Source organism: Alligator mississippiensis, chromosome 9 (assembly GCF_030867095.1).
Source record: "Alligator mississippiensis isolate rAllMis1 chromosome 9, rAllMis1, whole genome shotgun sequence".
Classification (NCBI taxonomy): domain Eukaryota; kingdom Metazoa; phylum Chordata; order Crocodylia; family Alligatoridae; genus Alligator; species Alligator mississippiensis.
Window position 1 is genome coordinate 28,340,012 of NC_081832.1, and position 24,828 is coordinate 28,364,839.

At 45.1% G+C, this 24,828-nt stretch overlaps 1 protein-coding gene across 4 annotated transcripts in view; it reads right to left on the reverse strand.

The window, feature by feature from the left end:
- Window positions 1–3,388: 3,388 nt before the first annotated feature.
- The window catches only part of TOX2 (TOX high mobility group box family member 2), a 397,444-nt gene continuing 376,004 nt past the window's right edge, over window positions 3,389–24,828 (reverse strand). Inside the window, exon 8 of one of the 4 annotated variants that reach the window (XM_059733260.1) lies at window positions 3,389–3,600. In XM_059733260.1, coding sequence (XP_059589243.1) covers window positions 3,516–3,600 — 85 coding nt within the window. In that variant the 3' untranslated portion in view covers window positions 3,389–3,515. Of the gene's footprint in view, window positions 3,601–17,763; window positions 18,865–24,828 lie in introns of those variants that run through there. The other 3 variants (XM_059733261.1, XM_019490298.2, XM_006258112.3) reach the window with 3 other exon arrangements.

Genomic DNA, 24,828 nt, shown 5'->3' on the forward strand with positions numbered 1-24,828 from the left:
GTCCCGCTGGGGCCACGGTTGATGGATGTATCAGGCTCCTGCTCTGTTACCGGCATACTGCTGGACTTGGTTTTCTGAGACATCAGGGAAGCTGTTTGTGCCAAAGTAGGTGTCAAGACTGAGGTATCCTGACAATAACAGAGTCATGAAAGGTCACTGGCAAACTTGGTGGGGCTATTATATAGACATTTCTTGATGACATTTCTGCTGTGCCATCAAATCAAGGGCACTGTGCCCTTGACTGCCAGAACCCCAGCTTTTTTTGCAATCAATGAAATGAACAATGGAACTATATTGGGGGTGGGGGGAACAGAACTCATTCTAACAGGGTATGGGGGGGAGAGCGGGGTGCAGGAGGCTGCAATGCTCATACAGCACTACAAATACAGCATGTCTGCTAATGAAGCTCCATTCCAAAACCGTGGGGGGGTCAAGTACGGATGGACATTTGTTGGGAGAGGACTTGATGGTTGTGGTGCTTTGATGCCTGCCTTAGTTCCTGAGGTGTTAATGGTAGCTACTGAGAGAGCAATGTCCATCACACATCCCTGCTTCAAACCTTAGCTAGTGTGGGAGAAGGCTGTTTTCTGGGTAGATGTTGCTTTCAAACCAGGATTTTTGTAGGCCTGGGCTCTTTTCTGTGGAGAATTTGTTTTCAAACCAGGGATCTTGCACAGGGCATGGCTGTTCTCTGGGGAGATGCTTTCACTAAACCTGGGCTAGTGAGGGGCAAGGCTCTTTTATGGGGAGATGTTTCTTTCAAACCAGGGTGCTTGCAGGGCATTGTTTTCCCTCAAACCTGGGCTAGTGTGGGGCAAGGCTCTTTTCTGGGGAAATGTTTCTTTCAAATCAGGGTTGTAGCAGGGCAGGTATGTTTTCTGGGAAGATACTTCTTTCAAAGGACAACAACCCGAGAATGAGTAGGCACACCCAAGATCTACCCTTCTTGGGTGTGCCTATTCATTGAACCAGTAAAAACCAGTATTGTGCATCCAGAGCACATGAATGGGTTCCAGGGGTCATCTTAAAGCCCACATTTAAGTTCAAAGTGAATGGGTGGTACATCACCTTCCCAACACCCACCCACCATGGTAAAGGATAAAGGATCTGCTGCACCAGCACCCAGCACACAGACACCTGATCAGGGTAATTATTGACATGCAGCTAGGAGGTCACTTGCAATGCTAATTATTCAGCTCTTGTTACTATTCAGAGCCTCTCCCTCTCCCCCTATCCCCATGAACCTTGGTGGTAGTGCTGTGTGCTGAGAAGCAGACCTGCTGCATACATGCAAACAACCTGGCTTCCTGGAATCCAGACAGGATGAGCAAGAAGGATGAAATGGAAATTCCAGATGAAATACATGAAGACATGGACATGAAGAATTGTGACAAAATTAGCGAGGAGGCCAAAATGGAGAATCTGGACAAAATGGGTGAGGAGGAGGAGGGGGGACTGTTGTTAAGTATCCTGCTGCTGGCCTTGGACTTACTGCATAAAACAGAGGTGCAGCTAATGATGGCAGTGCATGCTACCTTACTACTTGTAAACACTTCTGATGAGATGCCAGTGCGTAGAAGTGCCTCACAAAAAAAGGAACTTAGATGTGTGGTGGAAGGGGATAACCAAGAGGCAGGCATAGAAGAAGATGCTGAAAGGGCTCTGTGGATTACCCTCAGGAGTAGCAACTGCAGGGTCTGGGCCCATGTGAGCAGCACAGACTTGTGGGAGTGAATCGTACTGACCACTTGGAATGATCAACGGTGGCTCAAGTTGCTCCAAAATACCAGGGAGACATTTAATCACATTGTCTTGATGCTGGGGCCAAAAATTTTGAGGCAGGATACTGTTATGTATCAGGCCATCACTCTGGACAAGACGGCACCCATGGCTATCATGAAACTGGCCACCCCTGCCAGCCTCTGCTACATCATGAACCGTTTCAGCATGGCTCCCTGAATGGCCAGGCTGGCAACTCATGAGGTATGCTAGCTGCTGCAGGACATCATGGAGAACAACTTTATTTGCCTTGGTAACCCCTAAGATGTTAGTGATGGCTTCAATGCCATAGGGTTCCGTAACTGAGTGGGAGCTTTAGACAGCACATCCCGCGCCCCCCCCCCCCCCCCCCCGGCGCAATCCCCCTGGGGGGGGGGAGGGGAGGAGAAGCAATCATTCATGAAGAAGAAGGGATTTGTCTCAGTGATCCTGCAAGCCATGGTGGATCACTTGGGCTGGTTCATGAACATTTATACAGGGTAGGCAGGCAACACACATGATGTGTGTGTGTTTACAAACTCTCTACTGCCTGCCTTGAGGGAGAAAGGATACTATGCACCCAGAGTCCTCAACACAGTGATCCATGGTGTTGCCTTCCCCTTGCTTATAATAGTGGACACTGCTTACCCCCTCATGCCCTGGCTCATGAAGCCTTATGGAGGCCACATTACCAACCCACAGAAGATGGCTTTCAACTACCATCTCAGCAAATGCAGATTGGTTGTTGAATGTGCCTTTGGCTGCCTCAAAGCACAGGGGAGGGTGCTGAACTGCAGGCTCGAGTTGGAGCCAGGAAACATAATGGCCTTTATAGTGACAGCCTGTGTGCTCCACCATATTTGTGAAACCAGGGGAAAGGTTTTCAGTGAGTTGTGGGCTGATGAAGCACTGGAAGCAGTGGCCAGACAGTGACAAGGGTGGGCAATGCATGGCACCCAGCAATACCAGCATGGAGATACTGGTCAGGCGGCCCTTGTGTGGGATTGCCTGGCCACACATATTATGGATGCTGCCAACAACTAGCACTGACTGGTTCTTCCCATAAAAATAAAATTCCTGTCTATTTACACCAGAAAACATCTATGTCTTTAGTACATTTTTGTCTGTAGTGGTAGGGAAGAGGTTTCAGTGAGGAGGGTGGGGGGGTCCCTGGGGTGGAGGACTAGGCAGGGGGCTCCCTGTCGACAGATGCGGCTTCCCACAGTGACCTGAGTAGCTGGGAGCCACTGGGGACTGCAGCAGAGCATGGGGGGAGAGTGGGGAGTAGCTGCCTGGCCTGGGGAATGGGGTTATTGTTTGCATGCTGGCATTTGGGGGTGGGGGTGAGGTCATGCACAACTTTGTGCCTGACATTTTGTCACCTAGTCACCCTGGATGGACCATGATCTGTGAAGGGTTAATTAAACCTCTCCTTGTCCAGGCAGGGGAGGTGGGTGACAGTATGAGCATCCTGCAGGAGTCCTCAGCTTTTTGGTGGGGGGGCATTTGCCAGCTTCTTAGCCACCTTTTAAGACTATATCCAAATAAATGACCAAGAATGCTTTTTGGAGTAAAGGAAAGGTGTCCATTTATTATGTTTCTCAATGTGCTGAGATGCATCTACATGCCATGCCATTAGGTCTGAAATAAAGATGGGGGGGTGGGGGTGGGAAGCAGTGCCGGCTATAGCCACCATTCCACAGAGCCGTGCGCATTGCCACATACAGTCGCACGCGTGTGTGCAGGTATTCACAGCATCACAGTGCAGGCCTACCTGCAGCAGGGGTCCCCATGGAAACCATCCCAAGCCCTAACTGCTGAGGGGTGCTGGGAAATGTAGTCCTGAAACACAGAAAACAAAGTGTTGGATGGACACGAGTTTTTGGTCTACCTCTCCGTGATGTATTAACCTGTGGTCCTGGTGGTGCATGCACTGCCACCACCACCACCATGGGTGGTGTACATCCTCCCCCCACTCCAGCCGCAACCACCACCAGCAATGTGGAGGAGGATGAGGAGCATGCGGGTCACCCATTCCTCACCCTGTAACAATTTATATTTATATATTTATAATTAAAATTATATATATTTTACACACACGCGCGCACACACACACACACACACACACACATACATTTACATTTGTTTTCTTACATGGGAGTTCATGTAGTTGGGGGTGTTGGAGGGGATGCATGCAACTTGTCATGGGGGGTCCCTGGCATGGGCCACCTGCTGGAGATCAGAGCCTAGAGGGGTGCAAGTGGCAAGGGGCCTATTTGGGCAGGTTGGGGAAGCTGGAGGGTCCCCTCACTCCCCCCCTCCCCAGGTGGGTTTGGGGGTGGGTGGGATGGGCTTATGATTACTGTGGGTTACCATGGGGATCCCTTGCTTGGAGACAGGGGGGCATTTTGAGGACCCTTTAAGGGGCTTATAGGGGGCATGGGAGGAGATGGGGTAGGGGTGGGAGTTCACGTGGGATGAGTGAGTTCACAAGGGGTGGAAGTTCACATGGCTTCAGGGTACCCACGGTTTGACAGAGGGGGGGGTTAAGGTGGGGTTAGCATAAGGCTCCCAGGGCGGGGGTGGGGCGTTGGGAGTGAGAAGGAGGGGATTAGTGGTGTATTACTGGCCTACATACACCCCCAGCTGTAATTCAGTAGTGAAGACAGCAGCCGGGTAGATAGGTATGTGGCTCCCCCCTGCTGGAATTTACAGAGAATTGCATACCGGGCTTAATTCATTCTAAAGCCTAGTACATGCAAACACTGATGCAATGCTCTAAAATAAATAATTTTCAATTTTATAAACCTATTTAATTTAATGAGGATTAAACCCCTGGATCTGAACAGGCACCCACTGTCCTTACATATGCTCCAGGTGGGGAGGGGGTGCTTTAATTAGAGGCTGTCTCAGGAATTGTTCTAATTAAGGAGCCCACAGCATCTCATATATTCAGCATCCCACACTTCAAAATGTTGGCAGGGGCACTGTAAGTGAAGTTCTCCCAACAAGCTTTAGTTAAAGCACCCTGCCACCATTTTGAAGCATGAGGATGCTGAATACTGAGACGCCAAGGCTGATAGAGCATGCTAATTAGCCTGCTCCAGAAAACTTCATTAATCAGTTCATCAATTAATCAAACCTGCTCTCCCACACTATAATTACAGTGCATTGGAGCAGGCATCTTACACCTCTACAGGCACCCTGAAACACCAACTTGTAAGATTCTAATTCTTTTATTGTATTTAGTCTCTATGCCCTGATCCTTGATTTTACTTAGGCACCTAGCTCCCAAACCAACAGGAATTAAAGCATATATGTCTCAGTTCCTTATCTTCATGAAGTTGTGGGCACCAGGCCAGGTACCAGAGGACTGGAAAAGGGCCAGCGTAGGGCCCTTTTCCAAAAGGGCAGTCTCTTTAAAAAAGGTAAGAAGACGGACTTGGGGAATTACACACCAGTTAGCCTCACCTCAATATTTGAGACGTTACCATAGCATATCCTAAGGAAGGCCATTTGCAAGCATCTGGAGGAGAAAAGGCTGATCACAAGCAGCTAGTATGTGTTTATGAAAAACAAATGGTGTCAAGCAACCTTGATCTCCTTCTTTGACAAAGTAACTACTTGGGTAGATAAAGGGAATGCTGTGGACATAGTGTATCTGGACTTCAGTAAGGCTTTTGACATGGTTCTGCATGACCTTCTCATAAACAGATTGGAGAAATATGGCCTAGATAAAACTACTATAAGGTGGATAGATAAATGGCTCAATATCCACAAGCAAAGGGTAATATTTAACATGCCTGTGTCAGAATGGCAAGAGGTTTTGAGTGGAGACCCACAGTGTTCTGTCCTGGGCCCAGTACTGTTCATTGTGTTGATTAACAATTTGGATGCTGGAATATAAAGCTTCTTGAGGAAGCTTGCAGATGACATTAAACTGGGAAGGACTGAGAACACACTGGAGGATGGAAGCACAATGCAAAAGGATCTCAACAGATTGGAAAGTTGGTCTAGAGCTAATAGATGAAATTCATTGTGAACAAATGTAAGGTGCTACACCTCAGGAGGAATAATTAAAAACACAAATATAAAATGTGTGACACCTGGTTGGATGGTAGCACAATGAAAAAGGACATGGGAATCTTGGTAGATCAGAGACTCAGTATGGGTCTGCAGTGTATTGCAGCTGCACAAAAAGGCAAATGTGGTTTTGGAATGCATCAATAAAAGCATTAAGTGCAAGACAGGCTTAGGCCTCCTCAGGAGTACTGTATATAGTTCTAGGCTCCACATTTAAACATTAAAAAAAAAGGACATGGAGAAGTTAGATAGGGTCCAGAGGCAGACAGCAAAGATGATCAAAGGCTTAGAAGGCAGGTCATATGAGGAGAGGCTGAACGAGCTTGTAGAAGAGGTGCTTAATAAGGGACACAATAGCAGTCTTCAGGTACATGAAGGGCTGCCATGAAGAAGAGGAAAAGCAACTTTTCTTTCTTGCTGCAAAGAGAAGGACATGGACCAATGGCTTGAAGTTGCAGCAAGGTAAATTTAGAATGGGTGCCTGGAACTTCTTCACTGTTACAACAGTGAGGCAGTGGAATAGGTTACCTAGGGAAGTTGTAGACTATACATGACTGAAGGTGTTCAAGAAGAGGTTGGACAGCCACTGGTTGGATATGATCTAGGCATAGCTATGCCTATGCTCTACCATGGATATTTTTGATGCTTATAGACTTTGCTGGTTGCCATCTCCCACTCTCCCCCCTTCTCCCCCTCCCCCCACCTCTTTTTCTGCTACATGTGTCAGGCTGTTTTTAAGTTTCCCAGAGGCAATGGGTGCTGGCTATAGCCTAGGCTGGGAACTTTGATTGGAATGAGCGAATGCTCTTGTTGGGACCAAAGCCAGAGGTTTTTATCTAGAGGGTCTTGACCCTCTGCTCCAGGTCAGACCAATTGCTATATTTGGGGTCAGAAACAAATGATGTGACATGGTCAGATTAGTACAGATTGGGTGCATCTACATGAGATGCTTTACTGTGAAGTAGAGCTAATTACTGCACAGTAAGCATCCACATCTACATGTGCAGACACTTACTGTGCAGTAATTGGTTCTAATAGTGAGTAAAATTGCTGTCTGCAAATGCAAGTAGCAAATTGACTCATGATTAGTAACTGCACAGCAGCACATGTGTAGATGCCTCCTGGTCAGCTGGGCAGCAGAGGATGGGATCTGCCACCAGAGCCTGGGTGGGGACAATGTCATCCTGCCCCAGCAGCAAGGAGGTCCCAGCTTCCACTTCATGATCACAGAAAATCCTTATCTCCCAGCATCACCTTCACAGTCACAGGGCTAGTGCTGGGATATCTCTGGCAGCAGGAAGCTCCTGGGGGCAGGGATCAATGTCCCAGCCCCCACCAGGAGACATCTGTCTCCTGGTGCCTGAGACAGGAGGGTTGCAGGGCCACGGGGAGTAGGAGCAGTCTGCTGCTAAGAGCAGCAAATCTTCTCGCACATCTCTGCATGTGTAGACATGTGCTCAGGAGAGTATACTCTTAAGTAGTTTACTGTAAAGTAAACTGCTCCTGGATTATTTGGATATGTAGGTTTTTGCCTTCCTCTGTAATGGGAGGCATGGCCCTTCACCCAGGATCTCTTGAGCACATATTGACAACATTTTATAGAAGTAGGACATTAGCTGCCATGGTTTCTCTGCTTTATCCGTGGCAGGTTAGAATGTTAGGTCTGTGTTGTGTTAGGGTTGATGGTAGTTTTATGTAGAGTTTAGATGATAGATTGTATAGGTTGGTTTTGATAGGGCTGATTCTTCCTCAGGCAGGGTGTTGGGACTAGATGACCTCTGGTGGTCCCTTCCAGCCCTACTTCTCTATGATTCTATGGTTCCATGATATGTAAAATAGGAATAATCCCAATGTGCTATCTCAGAGTGCTGTTATGAGGATACAAACATTTAATGGATGCTCTCATAAAGGAAAAACCATATACATGCCTCACATAAATTGAGTTTTGCTTTGTATGGTCCTAAAGTGGATGCAGTCTACCTATCAACATGTTTAGGAAGAGTATCAAGGTCTTCTCTCAGCCATGAGGGAGATGACATTAGACTCTTGGGACTAACATCATCTATAGTGGAAATTTATCAATTTGTCCAGACTCTGGAATTTAGTAGAGGTTGACTGCATGCTTAATGTTTTAGCAGGGCCACACCCTCTGGTTCTACCCTTTCAATGTAACTACTCAGAGTACTCTCCATTTCATATCCTGGCTGTGTTATGGAGTCATTACAGGCATGGTGTTTAGCAGTTCTTTGCCTTCACCGCTAAGCAGCACATTTTTATTTTGACTTTCTTCCCCTTGTGCAGTTCTTGGAATTACTGACATGATCCCTGTCTTCTGGGTAGAGAGGAAACATTGCTTCCACCTGTCTCTCTGGAGTGACTGCCATGTATGATGTTTAGCTGGCAAATTGAATACAGCCTAGGTAAACTTGCCATTGTGAAATTTTAGGGAGTATGAAGGATTAAACTGATCTGGAATATTGTCTAGTCCCATCCTAATTCCTCAGATCTTGTAATAGCCAGTAGGCACATCTACATGAGATGCTACATCACCATAGCAATGAGCTACAGTTGTTTAGTCCATTGCTATGGCAACATAGCATCAGCAGGCACAAGCGGTGACACTGCTGCTACTGCACAGTAGTTCACTGCTACTGTGCAGAAGGGTTGGAAACAATCTGTGCAGCACCAGCACTGCAAAGTCATTTAGGACTTGCTAGAGCAAGTCCTAAATTACTTTTTACTAAATGCTAAGGCAAGTACTAAATGACTGCACAGTCAGGCACATGTGTAGACATGCCCAGTGACCTGTATCTGATGAACTGACTTCCCCACAATTATTGTCACTATGCCCACAGAGACTTGGAGATTACTGAGGAAATGATCTTTTTGTCAATGCCTGACTACAGAGGACAGTGGAGAAGAGGAGGTGGTGCAGGCCTGCAATGTACTGGATAACAGTTGAATGATTTAATATTGTTTTCCCTCTAGTACAGTTAATCTTACATCTAAATGCACAGAAGCAAGACATTTGTTGCTTCCCATGCGCATATTATTAATCCCTTTTGTTCTCATTGCACTTCCATCTGTCTTCCTTCCCCCTCATGCCAATAATTTCTAGAATAATGCTGCTTTTTTCCAGGAGAGTGATATCTATAAGGTTACTGCAAAATGACCTTCTGCCATGTAAGGAGAAGGATGGGAAAGTCAGGCACTTGTGGGAGGGGTTTTATAATCCTTTCATTTTCACTAGGAGGAAGTGGAATTGGTGTGTCAATACTTACCTGCAATTTCTACCTTTTATAATCTCTTCTTTAGTTCTTAGAGAATGGCAGGCAAGATGACTAAGATTGGCTTTTGGAAGCTATGAGGCTGTTTGTAGGGCTATTGCTGATCTGATTGTGAAAATGATTACTTGCCGTAGTGAATGTGAAATAGAACCGTGACATATTTGGATGCTCTAGCAAAAGTTGGGTAGTTTCCTGGAAATATAATGTGACTCTAGGTTACAAATGTTATCATGCCTGCCCCAGGATTAGTCAATATTCACTGCCCCCAATGCCACTATTAAACCAATGAAACAAGGCTCCAGTCTGAAGGAGTTTTCACAATGTCCTCTGGGCTGTGAGTATTGGAACATGCACAGTGGGCGTATCTACATGAGACACTTTACTGTACATTAGACTAATATAATTCACAGTAAAACATCACCATCTACGTGTGCACAGCAATTACTGCTCAGTAGAGTAATGCACCATTTCCTAGTACCTGTAGATACACATACTAGAAATCAGTGCAATAAACTAATGTGCCAAAGCCCGGGTGTAGACATTGACCAGAAGCAAATTGCTTCCTGTTCATCCTGGGCAGAGCGGGCCACAGGGGGTGGGGAGAGGTGTCCCAGCTGCCAGGTAGCTGCCTTCCACCATGTGGAGATTGGGACCAGCTCCCACGCCCCCTGCCAGCCTGGAGCTTCCCCTCATTGCTGCAGGAGGGACAGAACAGGGTAGGAGCAGCTCTGGACTGAATTGCTCCTGTCAGGAGCAAATTTGCTCCCAATGGGTGCACTTTCAGATGCATGCAGGGGCACAGTTTAATACCCTGGAATTTTCCATACAGGAAATTCAGGTGTATTAATTGCATATGTAGACATGCCCACAGTGTGCAGGTGGGTGTTTCAAACGTAAAATGAAGACTAGGTTGATACATAGAAATCTGCAAGTCCTTATGGTCTGCTGGGATGTTTGGGATTGGCATCTTTATTTGACTCTCCTTCACAGAAAGTGAAGTGCTTGGAAACCAGTCAGATATACTGGTTTCAGTGAGAGTATGTTTCATAGCTTCTAGCAGGATTATTCCTGGCGTTTTGTTGCACTTTGGAAATCTGGTAACCCAATGTCTGTGAACTTGGATATCTTGAATGAAAAAGAAATAAAGTTGGTTGGGAACGATATATGTCCTGTAAATCAAGATGGATTTCCTTCTTATCCTTGTTCTTTTCATACTTATGGAAAGTGGAGAATACGAAGACCCTTAAATCTTCACAAAACGTAATCTTCACAATGTGATGAGCAAAGTGTAAACTCTTGTTCAGTGGCCCACACATGTTTGTCCAGTGGACCTCAAGATCAGCTATTACTCCAAATAAGTCATCATGCTAAATTGGAAGGTGGTTAAATTAAATTAATAGTTTTCGAAGCCAGATGAGGACTATTCTGATCATCTACACTGGCCTCCTGCATAACATAGCCCAGGTCATCCTGTAATTTCTGCATTAAGCTCAATTTGTCTTCTAGGACCTGGGTTGTCTAGCAAATAATTTCATAGAAGTCACTAGATGCACACAAAATGGGAACAACCTTATTTTGCTGAAGACATAAGAAGACTTCAACCCTTTGGCTTGGTGTGAAATCTTAGCCCCATCTGAGCCAGCTGAAATCTCACCATTGTTATCCATAGTAAAAGTCTCCAAGTCCCATTACCTATCTGCTGAACCAGCCTGCTATAATTTTCAAATTCCCAGAGCTACACTCATGTTACATAATATAATATTAGCATTCAAGCACCCTCCTTGAAACACATCCTAGCTTCTTGCTGTGATATTTCAAGCTATGTTTTCATCTTAATGGTCTGTTTCTCCTATTTTAATAATTGCTAGGTCTGTGCAAAGCTTCAGTCACCAATTCAATTTGGTGGAGATTCGCCCTGATTCCACGGCTGAATCTCCAAATCTGAAGTGAATCAGGAGACCCCTTAATCTCTCCGAATCAAATTGGAACCCTCCAAATCGATTTGGAGAGATTCAGAAAGGTTTGGTGATTTGGACACAGACACAGCTTTAAATGTTTTTTCTACATACCTCAAGGTAGCAGGCAGCTCGTGAATGCTGCAATGCTGTGGTGGATGGAGCATTCCACAAGAGTGCAGGGGGCTCCCCAGTGTGCTTGGCTGCAGACCCAGAAGTGGACCAGAAACACTTCCGGTCCACTTCTGGGTTCGCCGAGGAGTGTGCCGGGGAGCCCACCCTTGCCCTCCCAGCTCAGTGACTGGTGCCTCCTGGGTCTGGGGGGGCACCCAGGGTCCCCCTGCAGTCAACTGCCAAGCTGGGTGGGACACGGGAGGAAGGGGAGGCTCCATCCGCCCCGGCATTGCAGCATTCACAAGCCACACCTGGTACCTCGAGGTATGTAGAAAAAGCATTTAAAGCTGTGTATATGTCCAAATTGCTGATTCTCCAAATCAGCATCAAATCTTCAGATTTGGATTCAGCCAAATTGAATCGGGGACAGTGATCCAAATCAACAAATCAAATCACTATCCCCGATTTGGGCCAGATCTGAATCTGAATCAAATAGAGCCCATTTCTCACACCCCTAATGATTGCATATTTTGAGGAAACCTCCTGCCTCTGATATTGGAAAATAATTATCTGCTTGACACCAGAAACAAAAACTTGTCAAGATGTTCTCATTTGACATGTTCTTTAAGAAATTTTATTAGTCTCCCAGGTTCAATTTTAAAAGGGATCTAGCTCAATAGTGGTAAAAGGGATGCAGGGTTATGCAGATCATCATCATGCAAGAGTTTTACATTTGTTGTCTTACTCAAAAGCTCTTCCCTCTTGACCAGACCTCTGTAGTCATTGTGAATATACTCACCATTAGTCACACTGAGGAAATAATGCTGATTTCTGCAGTGATTTGACTGTCATTTACATTTTTCTTCACTGGTCTAGGACAGCCAGATTTATTTTAATTTATACCATCATCAGGAATAAAATACATGGCCATTGTGTTTGATTGGAAGAATAACAGGACCTAACAGCTTTACACCTCATTCGTTATTTCTCATAATGGAGGGGTGGGGGTGTGAAAGGAATAGACAAAAGAGGACTGGAACTTCTGCATTAATGGTATTAATACTGTAATGGACAGTTTTGTGATGGAGTTCTTACTGCATCGCAGTTTTCTCTCTCTCACACACAGGGAAAGTAAATATCTTCAGTGGAAAGAACTTGTGCTTTCAATATTATGCCAACATCAGAAACTGGTAACATTATAGATTTTATAATAAACTGATAGCAGGATGAATTCTTGACCCACATAGATTCTGTAAAATATATGCAGTTACCCCATAGCTGAAGACATACCAGAACACCTGGTCATGCCCACATACAATAGGAAGCCTCAAGGAAGCAACAACCTACCTAGAAAGTAATATTTGTGAGTAGAGGTTGGCCCATCAGAAAAGACTGCTAAAGTTTTACCAAAATGGGTTACTGTGTTTCACAGAGAACATCAGACACACTGACAGTGGTGGCCAGAGATAAAAGGTAAAGAGTACCTGTTTGTTTTCATTGCAAGAAGTTACCAGACTGAGGTGAAGAGTGGTATGAATCAGTGTATAACATGCATAAATATATAAAAAAACTAAGACTGATAGGAATAGCCTTCATTTCAAGGATTCATATAAATAGGAAAAGGGAACAGTTAAAAATTCAGTTAAGAGCATATTTCTGTAAGGGAGATTCGTTGTGACTGGATGGCAGAGCAGTTATGGTGACTTGCTAGGCCTTCTGAGGTTTGAGTTTAAGCTTTGTTCTTAGCTCCAACTACAGATTACCCCCAGTTGACCCTCCAGTAAATGGGGATGTGATTGTTCAGGCCGGGGAGCCAAAAGTGGCCTGATGTCATGCTAGCCACATCCCTCCCTTGTGTGCTCTTGGCTAAGACACTGGTGTGCCTTAGCCACCATGGCCTGTCTGGTCTGGAAGGACATACCATCCCATTAGGCTGGCCCAACTGCATTAGGATTGCTTTGTGGAAAACAGTAAACCTAGATGTGTTCTGTAATTACTGGGATTGCATCCCCGAACAACCTTAATGCTCTCCTGGTGTAAAGTCGTGAATATGTTGCATTCAAAAGCTTGTTTAACTCTATCTAAATGACATAGTTGGTCCAACAAAAGATATCACCCTAGCAAATCCTTGCCTCTTGCCTGAAGATGGAAAAAAATATTTAAAAAAAAAAAGAACTACTGGAAGCATCTACATGAGAAACTACTGTGCAGTGGTTACTGCACATTTATTGAGAACTTGTATAATCAAGTGTGATGAACTAGTTGGTAGTGATTTAGCCCAGGGGTTTTGAAAGGGTAAAAGATGATTGGAGGGCTTGGGATTCCCTTTTCTCACCAATCAGGCCCCAGAGACTCACCCTCCATGTCTCCTGATTGGCCCCTTGGGTCACCTGGAGGGGGATAAAAGGGGCAGTGCTGCTGACTGAAGGGAGACCAGTGAGGGACCACAAGGAAGGAGTTTCAAATAGCTGGCGAGAGCTGGGCCAGCGGGGCAGGAGCAGTTGCCCCAGAAGAGCCTGAAGGAGTGGGACCTACAGGCAGCAGTTGGACCCTCAGCAGTGCGGCGTGCGGCCAGCAGTAGAGGCTCCCTGCTGGGCTCTAGGATCCCCTACGAGAGAGTGTGGCCAGCGGGAGAGATTCCCCAGCTCCAGCAAGGATCTGAGCAGTGACCTGAGAGGTTCCCAGCTCTGCTTCCAGCTCCCCCAGTAAGAGGCCAGGAAGCTTGAAGTGAGGCAGGGGCTCCGCGAAGGTCAAGACCCCTAGCAGAGTGGAACAACATAAGCCCTGGTAGCTGTGTGGTAGTGTTTTTGTCTACCATGTGGGTGATCTGAGTTCAAGTTCCCAGTGGGATCACTTAGGTTGAGTGAAGTGACAGGGAGAAATTCTTGTTGCAGTGGAAAGAGGTCACTGTGTTTTCCCTCCCCCCTGCCCCTCCAGGTACCTAGGCCCTATATTTCTTATTATTTGACATTTTGTATTTTCTACCTTTTATATTTCACCAACCAGTATTGTATGTTATGCTGTTTGTGCTTTATATTTTGTCAACCCTATCTTTTGTTAACTGGATGAATATGCCTATGATTGTAAGTGTCTAACCTTTATTGAATCCTGCCCCCTCAGGGCCTTGTAGTGTCCCCTATACCCCATGGTTTATACCTGTTATGTTCCTGCTACTGTTTTCTCATTAAAAGGTATATGGTTAAGCCCCACTGGTGATCTGGTACTGCTCTATAGGGGAAGGAGGGTCTCTATACCTCCCACAGTGCTTGTGCACCTGCTCTGATCCCTTCAATTGGAGAGGGGTTTCAACTTGGAGTACCGCCTGGGTTACACAAGGACTAAATAAATGCACAGTAACTGGAGTTACTTCACAGTAGCACCAGCAAATGCCTTTTAAATGACACTACTGCGCAATACCCTGACATCTGCTGGGAGGAGCGGTCAGCCAAATCCAACCGTTCACGTAGGTTCTTAACCTGCATACAGAACCTTCACATAATGCAGGAGTTATACGGTCCCACTAGGGGGAATGCCCTACTGGACTTGGTGTTGGCTCTGGGGGATGACCTGGTAGGGGAGCTGGAGATTCGTGGTTACCTTGGGGACAGTGACCACCAACCAATCAAATTCACCATACAGTGTACAGTAGGTAAGATAACTAGTAGGGTGGAAGTGATTGACTTTAAGGAAGCTAACTTCAGTGTGATCAGGAGTTTAGTCAATGACACACTGCAGGATAGGAGTATTGGTGAGATGGGAGTCCAGGAAGGGTGGTCATTCCTGAAGGAAGCGATCCTTCGGGCACAATGGGAAACGATCCCAGTGTGAGGGAAAGGGAGGGAAAGGGGCCAAAAAACTTCCTTGGCTAAACAGAGAAATCCTGGGGAGCCTAAGGGCAAAAAAGAAGGTATATAGGAGGTGGAAGCAGGGGGAAGCTACCAAGGAGGAGTATACCTACTTAGCCTGCACTTGCAGGGAGGCAGTTAAAAAGGCCAAAGCAACTATGGAGCTGAGGCTGGCAACACAAATTAAAGACAACAAAAAGTCTTTTTTTAGGTCTGTAGGGAGCAAGGAAGGTGCAGGGCAGCATAGGACCCCTACTGAATTTGCATGCTCCAGCAGACTTAATTACTCGAGTCTGCTCCAATGCGTTGTAATTACAGTGCATTGGAGCAGCACCCCTGAATGTCTACAGGCACTAGGGCTGTGTGAGGCTTCGGACCGTGCTTCAGATCCAGAGAAGATTCGGACACTTCGGATGCTGAAGCAGCATGTCGAAATCGAAGCGCTGGCTTCTTTAAGCTTTCTGAAGTCATTCAGAGCTTCTGAACTGCTTTGGAAAAGCTTTGGAGCCGCTTTGGTTCTTGAAAACATCAGTTCCCCCCAGCCCCCTACACCTATCTTCCTGAAACCTGGCAGGCTTTGTGGCCTCTGCAGTGGCCACCACCCCTGCAGTTTTCACCCCCCTGTGGTGTAACACATACACGTGACATGAATTTTGCTTTCAAGAATTTGGGGTGCAGTTTTCCCCTAAACCCCTATACCTATCTTCTTGAATCTTGGCAGACCTCATGCTCTCAGCAGTGGCTACAACCCCTGCAAGTTTCATCCAAATCAGACAAAAAACAACAAAGTTATAGATATTTCATTGATTCCCCATTATACCCTAAGGCCGGATCTCTGAAGCGGCTCCAAAGCTTTGTAGCCTCTTCTGCTGAATCAAAGCAGGAAACTGATCCGGAGCTCTGGATTAGATCACTGGCATCCGAAGCGGCTGGGTCCAAAACTGAATTGAATAGCTGCCTATTCACACAGGCCTAACAGGCAGCCCTTGCTTTTCTGGTTTTCTTTGGAGTGTGGCTGCTTTATTTCACAACAGAGGGCACGTTTACCCAAGATGCCTTACTAGAGATTAGAAAAAAATGCTGCCCAGTAAGCATCTCTGTCTATATGTTCAAATGCTTACTGCATAGTAATTTGCTCTAATCATGAGTAAATTTGCTACTTGTAAATACAAGCAGCAAATATACTCATGATTACTTACTGCATCATGCGGCATTTGCACTTGTAGACACACCCAGAATTGTTATGTTTGTTATGGATTATAGACATGGCCGGGCCAACTATTCAGACTATTCTTAAATGGAGCCATTGTAATATTAAACACAATCAGTCATCACCCTTGCTTAGCTGTCCTGCCACTCTGACCCATTTTGTGGTTGCACCCCAATTTGGAAGTTTGTTCTTGAAAACCTTGCATCTCTGCAGGAATGTATGAAGATCCATCAAGTGGAAAGACACTGTGGTTTTTCAACCTCAGCTCTGGTCTGTATCCACTGCACACCCCGCCCCTTCTGCCCTTCCTTGGTGCTTTCGGGCCCAGTGGGGCAGTCCAGCAGTGTATAGAGAGAGTAGGCAGACACAGTAGGGGCCACAGGGTAGGGGGAGGCCCAGGCAGTGGCTCTGGAAATCCTGTGATGGTGGCAGAGGTCACTGTGGTAAGCACAGGGCTGGGGACTGTGGCAGTGACTGGTGCAGCCAGCTCCCTTCCCCTCCCTCCCTCCAAGTTGGCTTCACTCCGCAGCTGAGAGTAGAGTTTGCCAGCAGCCAGCTTCTGCATCCACAAAGGCAGCGGCAGAGCCCTGTGCTCACAGACGAGATCCACCTGCAGCTGCTCCACCCTGGAGCAGTGGCTTCTCCATCAGCAAGCTGTCCCTGACCACACAGCAGCCAGTGCTAGCTCTCACTATGCTGCATGTGAGTCAGGTGCATGGAGCAGGGTGCTTCTGGAGCCATAGGGCTGGAGACTGGGGTTTGCTGAAGCCCAGTCAGGTCTGAGGGCTCTTTGGGGATGGCCTCACTCTTCCCTGCTACCCAGGGCTAGGCAGAGGAGGGGAGGGTACTGGCTCCAGCACTGGACTCAGTGCTGATCAGGAAAGGTACCCCAGACCACTGTTCCAGGACTCGGGGGCTGGAGGCTGGAGGCAATAGAAAAGCTGCAGCTCCAATCCCAGGGCCACTCCACTAAACAGCCAGGTGTGTGAAAGCCTACAGAACAGGAAGGTGGATGACGGGACCACTGTATCCTGGGATATTGGAGGACTTCAACTTGAGTGGCACATCTATGGGGAAGGGTGACACATGAATGGAACAGGAGCTGGGTTGTATGGATCAGAGATAATCCTGCCCTTGAGTGGCATAACTTTGAGCTGCAAAACAAGTGCTTTAAACCACTTAAAGGTGTTAATGTGTGGACAATTTGGAGGTTAACAGCTCCAGAAGCTGCCCAAAATTAACGTGTAACAGGCCCTAAAACTGCTTTGCATTTTCACACTTTGTTTCCTTTTAGCTGAGCTTGTTTTTCTGGAAATAAGCTACAGACAGGGTCAGACCAATAGCTCAGCTCATTCTGAAGTGAATCCTTTTCACACTGGTCATAATTTAGTCCTATATTGAAGTCAAATAGGACTGTGTGTAAAGTAAAACCTTTGCCAGAGTGAGTCAATGTGGCATTGGTCTTTATGAGTACATATTGGTGCTGCCCGCAAAATAAAGGAAGAGACTGGTTTATTTCTACTTTTCATATATTTTATTATAAAGAAAGGTAAAATAAGCATTATGAACTGAGTGTGCAGGTGCTGAGAAAACAGCACCATTGAAAAAATAACACCCCCCCCAAAAAATGCACCTTATGATAAGCTGTAATTATGCTTTCTAATTCTTCATAAATAGACAAAATCATTGTCAGCAATTTTAAATAGATGGACATATGGCTGAAAAAAATAATAATGCCATACAACATAGATATAAATTGTCCATTTCTTGCTGTACAAATAATAGAAACAAGTTTGGCAGGCTTTGTTGTTGTTTTGTTTTTATACACATCTCCCTTCTATGTATAACTAAAAAATGTGCTACAATTAATATAAAATGCTTTTACTATAAAGTAAACTACTAATTTTTTTCACAAAAAAATCTTAAAGATGTCTTTAGCACAGTTCTAAAACACTTAGTAAACTACTTACAACTATCCATCAAATTATATTTGTCATTATCTTTTTCACATTTTCCTTCTTGTATTTTGCCAGTTGCTCTGTCCACCCACATACCTAGGAATAATTTTACTTTTTTATTTTATTTTACTTTTTTTTGTCAGACATCCAAGGCCTTTGCATGTACAATATTCACACAAATTTCACATTTTTTTTGCACAAAGTTTAGTGCTGTTAGCAAGTCAAGAGTGCATCCTCCTATTGAGCTGGCCTAACGTTTCAGGACACCAGATCCTTGGCCTATGCTGCAACTAAAAGCAGTTCACTAGGAAAAGAGTCCATAGCTAAGCTGATGGCAAGCAGAAAAACTGTGTCCTTATACATTTTTGTTTGTTTTGTTTTTGTACTTTTTTTCTTTTTCATGATTTATGAGGCTTGGGCTTCCACAAAAAGGAGACTTTAGAGTTAAAATAATGAAAGAAAACTGCTCTTAGAGCCTGGAAATGAAACCAGCAACGAGGTGCATTAGATCAACTCTCTTGCCTATCTGACTTGCTTGATGTCCCTCTAGGTGGTCCATGTTCAAGACCCTCTTAAGTGTCCTTCATTTGACGCTTATTTAAAAGTGATGTCAGGTTTTAGGTGAGGTAGAGTGACTTATCCCTTGGCAGCATGCTGCAGTGGAAACAAAAGACAGAGGTACAATAGATGGGCAACAAAGCAATTCTTAAATAAACAGCTGTGGAGGAAGGGGCACTGCGGGGAAAAGCCAAAGAAATGAGCCATTATGCAGATGGTAGCCATGGCTTCTGGGTAGGTTTACAATTTTTACAAAGCAGTTTTTAATGTGAGCTGTTAAGTGCACTAGGTGGCTTGGTGTGGTGGGGGAAGGGCAACATTAAGGTTTGATGTAAGAAACAAGAAGGCAATTAAAAAAGCAGTGACACCTTTCATTCTTAATGAACTTTAACAGTAAACCTTGCTAACCCTCAAGCACAAGACCAACGCCAGTGCCACCATCTGCTTTTAAAAGGGACTTTGCTATGGCAGAGAAAATGAACTTGTGCCATTTCACCTTTTTATCATTTTTTTTCTCCCTCTCCAGTTTTCATACAAGTTTTTCTCCAAGCAAGTACTTTATTTCATAGATTTCATAGACATTAGGGCTGGAAGGGACCTCGGAAGATCGAGTCCAGCCCCCTGCCCAAAGGGCAGGAAGTCAGCTGGGGTCATAGGATCCCAGCAAGATGAGCATCCAGTTTGCTCTTGAAGGTGTTCAATGTAGGTGCTTGAACCACCTCCGGTGGCAGGCTGTTCCAGACCTTGGGGGCTCGGACAGTAAAGAAATTCTTCCTTATGTCCAGCCTGAAAGGGTCTTGTAGTAGTTTATGACCATTCGACCTAGTCGTCATCCCTTGGGGCGCTCTGGTGAGCAAACGTTCCCCCAGATAGTGGTGGTCACCCCTGATAAACTTATAGGTGGCCATCAGATCACCCCTGAGCCTGCGCTTTTCCAGGCTAAAGAGCCCCAGGGCTCTCAGCCTGTCATCGTAGGGTCTGCTTCCCTGACCTCTGATCATGCACGTGGCTCTTCTCTGGACTCTCTCAAGCTTCTCCACATCCTTTTTGAATTGTGGAGCCCAAAACTGGACACAGTACTCCAGCTGCGGCCTCACTAAGGCCAAGTACAAGGGGAGAATGATGTCCCGGGATTTGCTTGAGAAGCATCTATGGATGCAAGCCAGCGTTTTGGTCGCTTTACTAGCCGCAGCATCGCACTGCAGGCTCATGTTCATCTTGTGGTCAATGATGACCCCCAAGTCTCTTTCTTGCATAGTGCTAGCCAACATAGCACTGCCAAGCCTATAAGGATGCTGTGGGTTTTTCTTCCCAAGGTGGAGAACCTTGCATTTATCGGCGTTGAACACCATCAGATTCTTGTCTGCCCACTTGCTGAGCCTGGCCAGGTCAGCCTGGATCACCTGCCTGTCTTCTGGTGCGGATGCTTTTCCCCAAAGTTTGGTGTCATCAGCGAACTTGGCCAGTCCGCTTCTGACTCCAGTGTCCACATCATTAATGAAGATGTTGAACAGTATGGGTCCAAGGACAGAGCCTTGGGGGACCCCACTGGTCACAGGACACCACGATGAGTGACTTCCATCAATTACTACCCTCTGGGTTCGACCCCGGAGCCAGTTTTCCAGCCAGTGGATCGAAGTTAGTTTCTAATGTGTATATGTGTGTGTGTGTCTGTCTATGTGTGTAAGAGAGCAAACAAAAGAAAGCACTCTGGGTGCCCAATGCCCATGGCAGAAAAACCTGATACTACATCTCTTCCTGAGGTGTGACCACTGCTTTCAGGTCCTGGTTTATGAGATGGTGTACAGGGAAGTGCAGCCTTAGTATTGACTCTATCTTGCCCTTTCAGAGCATGAAAGGAGCAGTCTCAGCACTACATAGGGAGCAGGAATAGACTTCTCACGTAATGCTAGGCAGATCTATTACCAGTATTTCCAGGCCCCACATATATTTAACAGACCTCCCTCTCATGGCTGTCCAGACATCAGTTTTAAAAGGTATACCAGAGAAGGGGCTGGATAGTGGCTCCTTGTGATGGGGTGGTTAGAGTGCTGTGCGGGGAAATGAGAGAGATAGGTGTGTTGGTGGGAAGGCTGAGATACCAAGACCTCCAATGTCTCAGCTGAGTACTCTAGCCACTGAGCTGTTTAGTGGAAAACATGGGAGAAGCACTCTCACTCACCTCTCCCCCTTCTTAGTCTACATGGCTATGTAGCCATCCACATGTGCAGGGCTACATATCCAGAGATAGAATAAATAGAGTAAGTGCCCAAAATACCCTGAATACAACCAAAAAATGACCATGTGGATTAGGAAAGCATAGAATGCCGCATTTACCAGCCACATTTACATTGCTATGGTATAAGACAAATGAAAGAGGTGTCTCAGATCCATTTTCCAAAGTCAGACAAATAAAATACTACAGTGTGCCAAAAAAAACCATACAAACTTTGGAAGGTAAACTAACGGTTGCAAGAAAATGACATAACTTTGGGAGATTTTGGCGCATGTAATTATTAGTTAGAATAACAGAGAAAAAGGAATATAAACATCAGGGCTAGGGACAGAAATTGCACATCAACTGGTAGAAGTGATCAGAAACCGGTTCAAATCTGTAACACAACAGAAGTTTAGTTCAGATAAACCACTTTCAAAATGTCTGAAACTGGTTTCAGATAAACCTGGATGGATGCAATATCAGACTTAACTGATTTAGGTTAAATAAGTTTACTGAAATTCTGTCTTAGATCACCTTGATTCAAGTTACTTCACAGTCCCCCAGCATCCCAGGATGCTTTGTACCTCTCCCGCAACCCACCCCTCCGCCCCCTTGCAGGGTGTGCAGACTAGCCTTGGCCCAAGCTGTCTGCTCCAGCTGAGCAGGGAGCCAGACTTTAGCACCCCCGAGCTTCTAGCCTGAGTCACGGCAGGCATGTGGCTGCATTTCTGGAATCAAAAGTGAATGTCTGTTCATTTACTTATTGGTTCAATTTATACAGCTTAGAATAACCTGCAAAGACTGAATGAATTCAGCCTTGGGCTTTTGACTGTCTGTACTTAGCCGAAAAAACACCAGATTGATACACTTTGCTAATTTAAACATTTTATAATCTGCACTTAAAATGTAGAGTCTTTCCCTGCTGCTTGCAGAAAAAATCCAATACCAATGGCCAGGAGTGAAGTATTCTTGTCCTAAAACTTCATTAATTTTACACAATACAGTGAAGAACACTTCCCAGTATATTACAAAGTATTACCATAAATTCAATGCAAACTCAATGCATTTATTATGTATTATCTTTTAATTTTTATGGTCACTGATTCAGCAAATTCAGTTTTGGGACAGGTCTCTATCATTAGTATCACTTAACAAGATATTCTTCATTTGGGTACACCAAGTATATACAAATCTGCAGGTCTGGGTGATCACTGCTTAAATCACGATAATTAGTTATGTGGATCATGATGGTTTGGACATGTGACCATATATCTGAGAACTAGACAGGTACCGCATAACTGGAATCAAAACACGTACCAAAGTTTAAAGGGGGAAACTCATGAATACTGGCAATCACCTTCTAGTAAAATCAGTTCCTACTAAAAGAATGCACCAAATACAAAATGGAAAGCTAGAGTATTGAGACTCAAGATGTGGCTTTGGAGCTTAATGTGCCTTTAAGCTTACACAGCAACTCTTGCTGAGCACCTGGATCTGATCAAAATCTCTGGCTATGCACGAGACCAAGCTGAGCCGTGAGTCCAAAAGCACTTCCCAGTTCTGTGAAACTGCAGGGGCTCCAAAAAGGGAGAATAAATGGAATAAAGAGGGAAACCTCCCCTGTTCTCTCCTAGTAAACTCAAGGGGAAAGTAGGAGGGGAGAAAACTTACTGAAACACAGGAAATATGAATCTGAAAGTAAGGCAGGACTGCCTGTTTCCAAAGGGTTGTTGGTATAATCCTAGCTAATCCTGAGTCATAACACCACAAAACATTCATTTTCTTACCAGCCAATTGCTGATTTCATTCTTCAGATTGTTGCTTTAATTACATTTATATTGTGCAAAATCTTGAGGCTGAAATGAGCAATTACATATTCTAGAGATTTCTTGACTATTGTGCTGATGAATCAAAACCAATACCACATGGATTCTTTTTATTACAGAGCATGCATTGTAGGATTCTGTCAAAGCAAAGGCAATTTATTCAGCTGCCCACACCAAAGAATAGAAATGACGGGAGAAAATTGGGGACAAGTTGTGTCCATCTTAAATTTCAGTGGGGTGTGTTAATTATTGTAAGAAATAGAGGTATATATATATACTAAGGCTGTGAGAAGCTTCAGGTGCTGATTTGATTCAGAGGAGATTTGGCCTGATTCAGTGGCCAAACCTCTGACTCCGAATCGAATCAGGGGACCAATAAAAAGCATGAGGCGGGGGAAGGGGGGGGGCAGTGGGGATCGCCCCCACCTGGCACCACCTGCTGAGTTGGGGATTTTTTCCCCCGAGTGCCGGGAGCTGGGGTGGGCAGGGCAGCCATTGCTGGGCTGAGAAAATGGGCAGGGTGATGGGCCTGGGTGATTTAGCCAAATTGATTTGGGACAGTGATTCCAATCACCGAATCGAATCACTGTCCCCTGAATTGGCCGAATCCGAAGCAAATACTAGCTGCTTTGCACAGGCCTAATATATACCTATATAGATGAATGGAGTTTTATACTCATTGAAACATACAGGGGCAAGCATTCAAAGTTAAGCAAAATAGGAACTCATCCAAACATGGCTTGTACCATACAACCTTTACTGTACCCCTATTGGAGGTTCTGTACCATACACCTTGGCAACAAATACCAGGGATCAGCATATGCATGGGGTGCAAGGTCATTTTTGTGGACACTATTACTTCTGACAAACTGTGCTATAATGCAATGAGAACTTGGCTCTAAAACATGACAAGACAACTTTGAAATGTTGGCTTCCAGCAGAATGAATCTTTCTGTACTGGGAGGCTTCCTCTTTGCTTGGCAGAGATTTTTTCCGCACATAGAGCACCTCTGCTGTAGTGGAAAGACAGGAGGCACAGTCCACAGATTGACTCATGCTCTGCACAGTTCATTGTTATAAACTACTAAAATTGCTATCTGGCAGTTTATGCATAATCTGCCTGGTTTTAATATGAATCTGATATAAAACCGTGAAATTTGATATTTTCACTGTGACAAAGGCATGAAATGCATAAGCTTTGATCACAAATCACATGAGGCCTTGTGCTTATAATACAGCATTTTGTTAGGTTGTTAAAGAGATTGTTTTAGGTAAAAACAAAGATCATACTGGCCTTATTACATTAATGCTTCACTGGCTACTAGAGTCTCCCTAGGATTCTGCATAATACAATTTTTATCAAATTAGCTATATCAGGATACATGAAGAGGCACAATGGAGGGACTTCCATCTCTACCCAACCCTCAGAGTTCTCTGAATGAGGTCTGGTTTCCGGTAGTATTTCACCAAAGATAAATGTAGAGATTTATAAAACAAACTCCAGTGAAGTCCTGTGTTAACTGCTTGGATGACACTCAGGAGAGCCTTGATGCTGATATTCCCAAAGGGCACCATTTTCTTCACTCCTGAGGTTCCATACATAATGTAACAGCTGGACCCCACACCAGTGTGGCCTCCTAGGAGAGCAACAATTCACTTTGGAAGTCTCTGTGCTACTCAGATCCCCAAAGGATTAGCAGTGGGAATCAACTGTTTTCAGAATGCCAGCTTGATTGTGCCAGAAGACCATGTTGTGAAACCCTTTCTGCCAGGTAGAAGGCATATGATGCTGGTAGAATTGAAGTCTCAGGCACTGGGAATGTAAAGATTCTGTTGCTGTGGTTGGATTTCGGATCTTTTTGCTTGGCTTGAAGGGGAGAAGACTGTTTTGCTTTGTTTTTTGTTTACACTTGTGTTGGGTGTCTGTGGCTCACATTTTGAAAACTGGCCAGTGATTTTGCATGTGTTAAACCTGAATGCTGGAAATGTGAAGTTTTGGATCTGATATTCATAAAA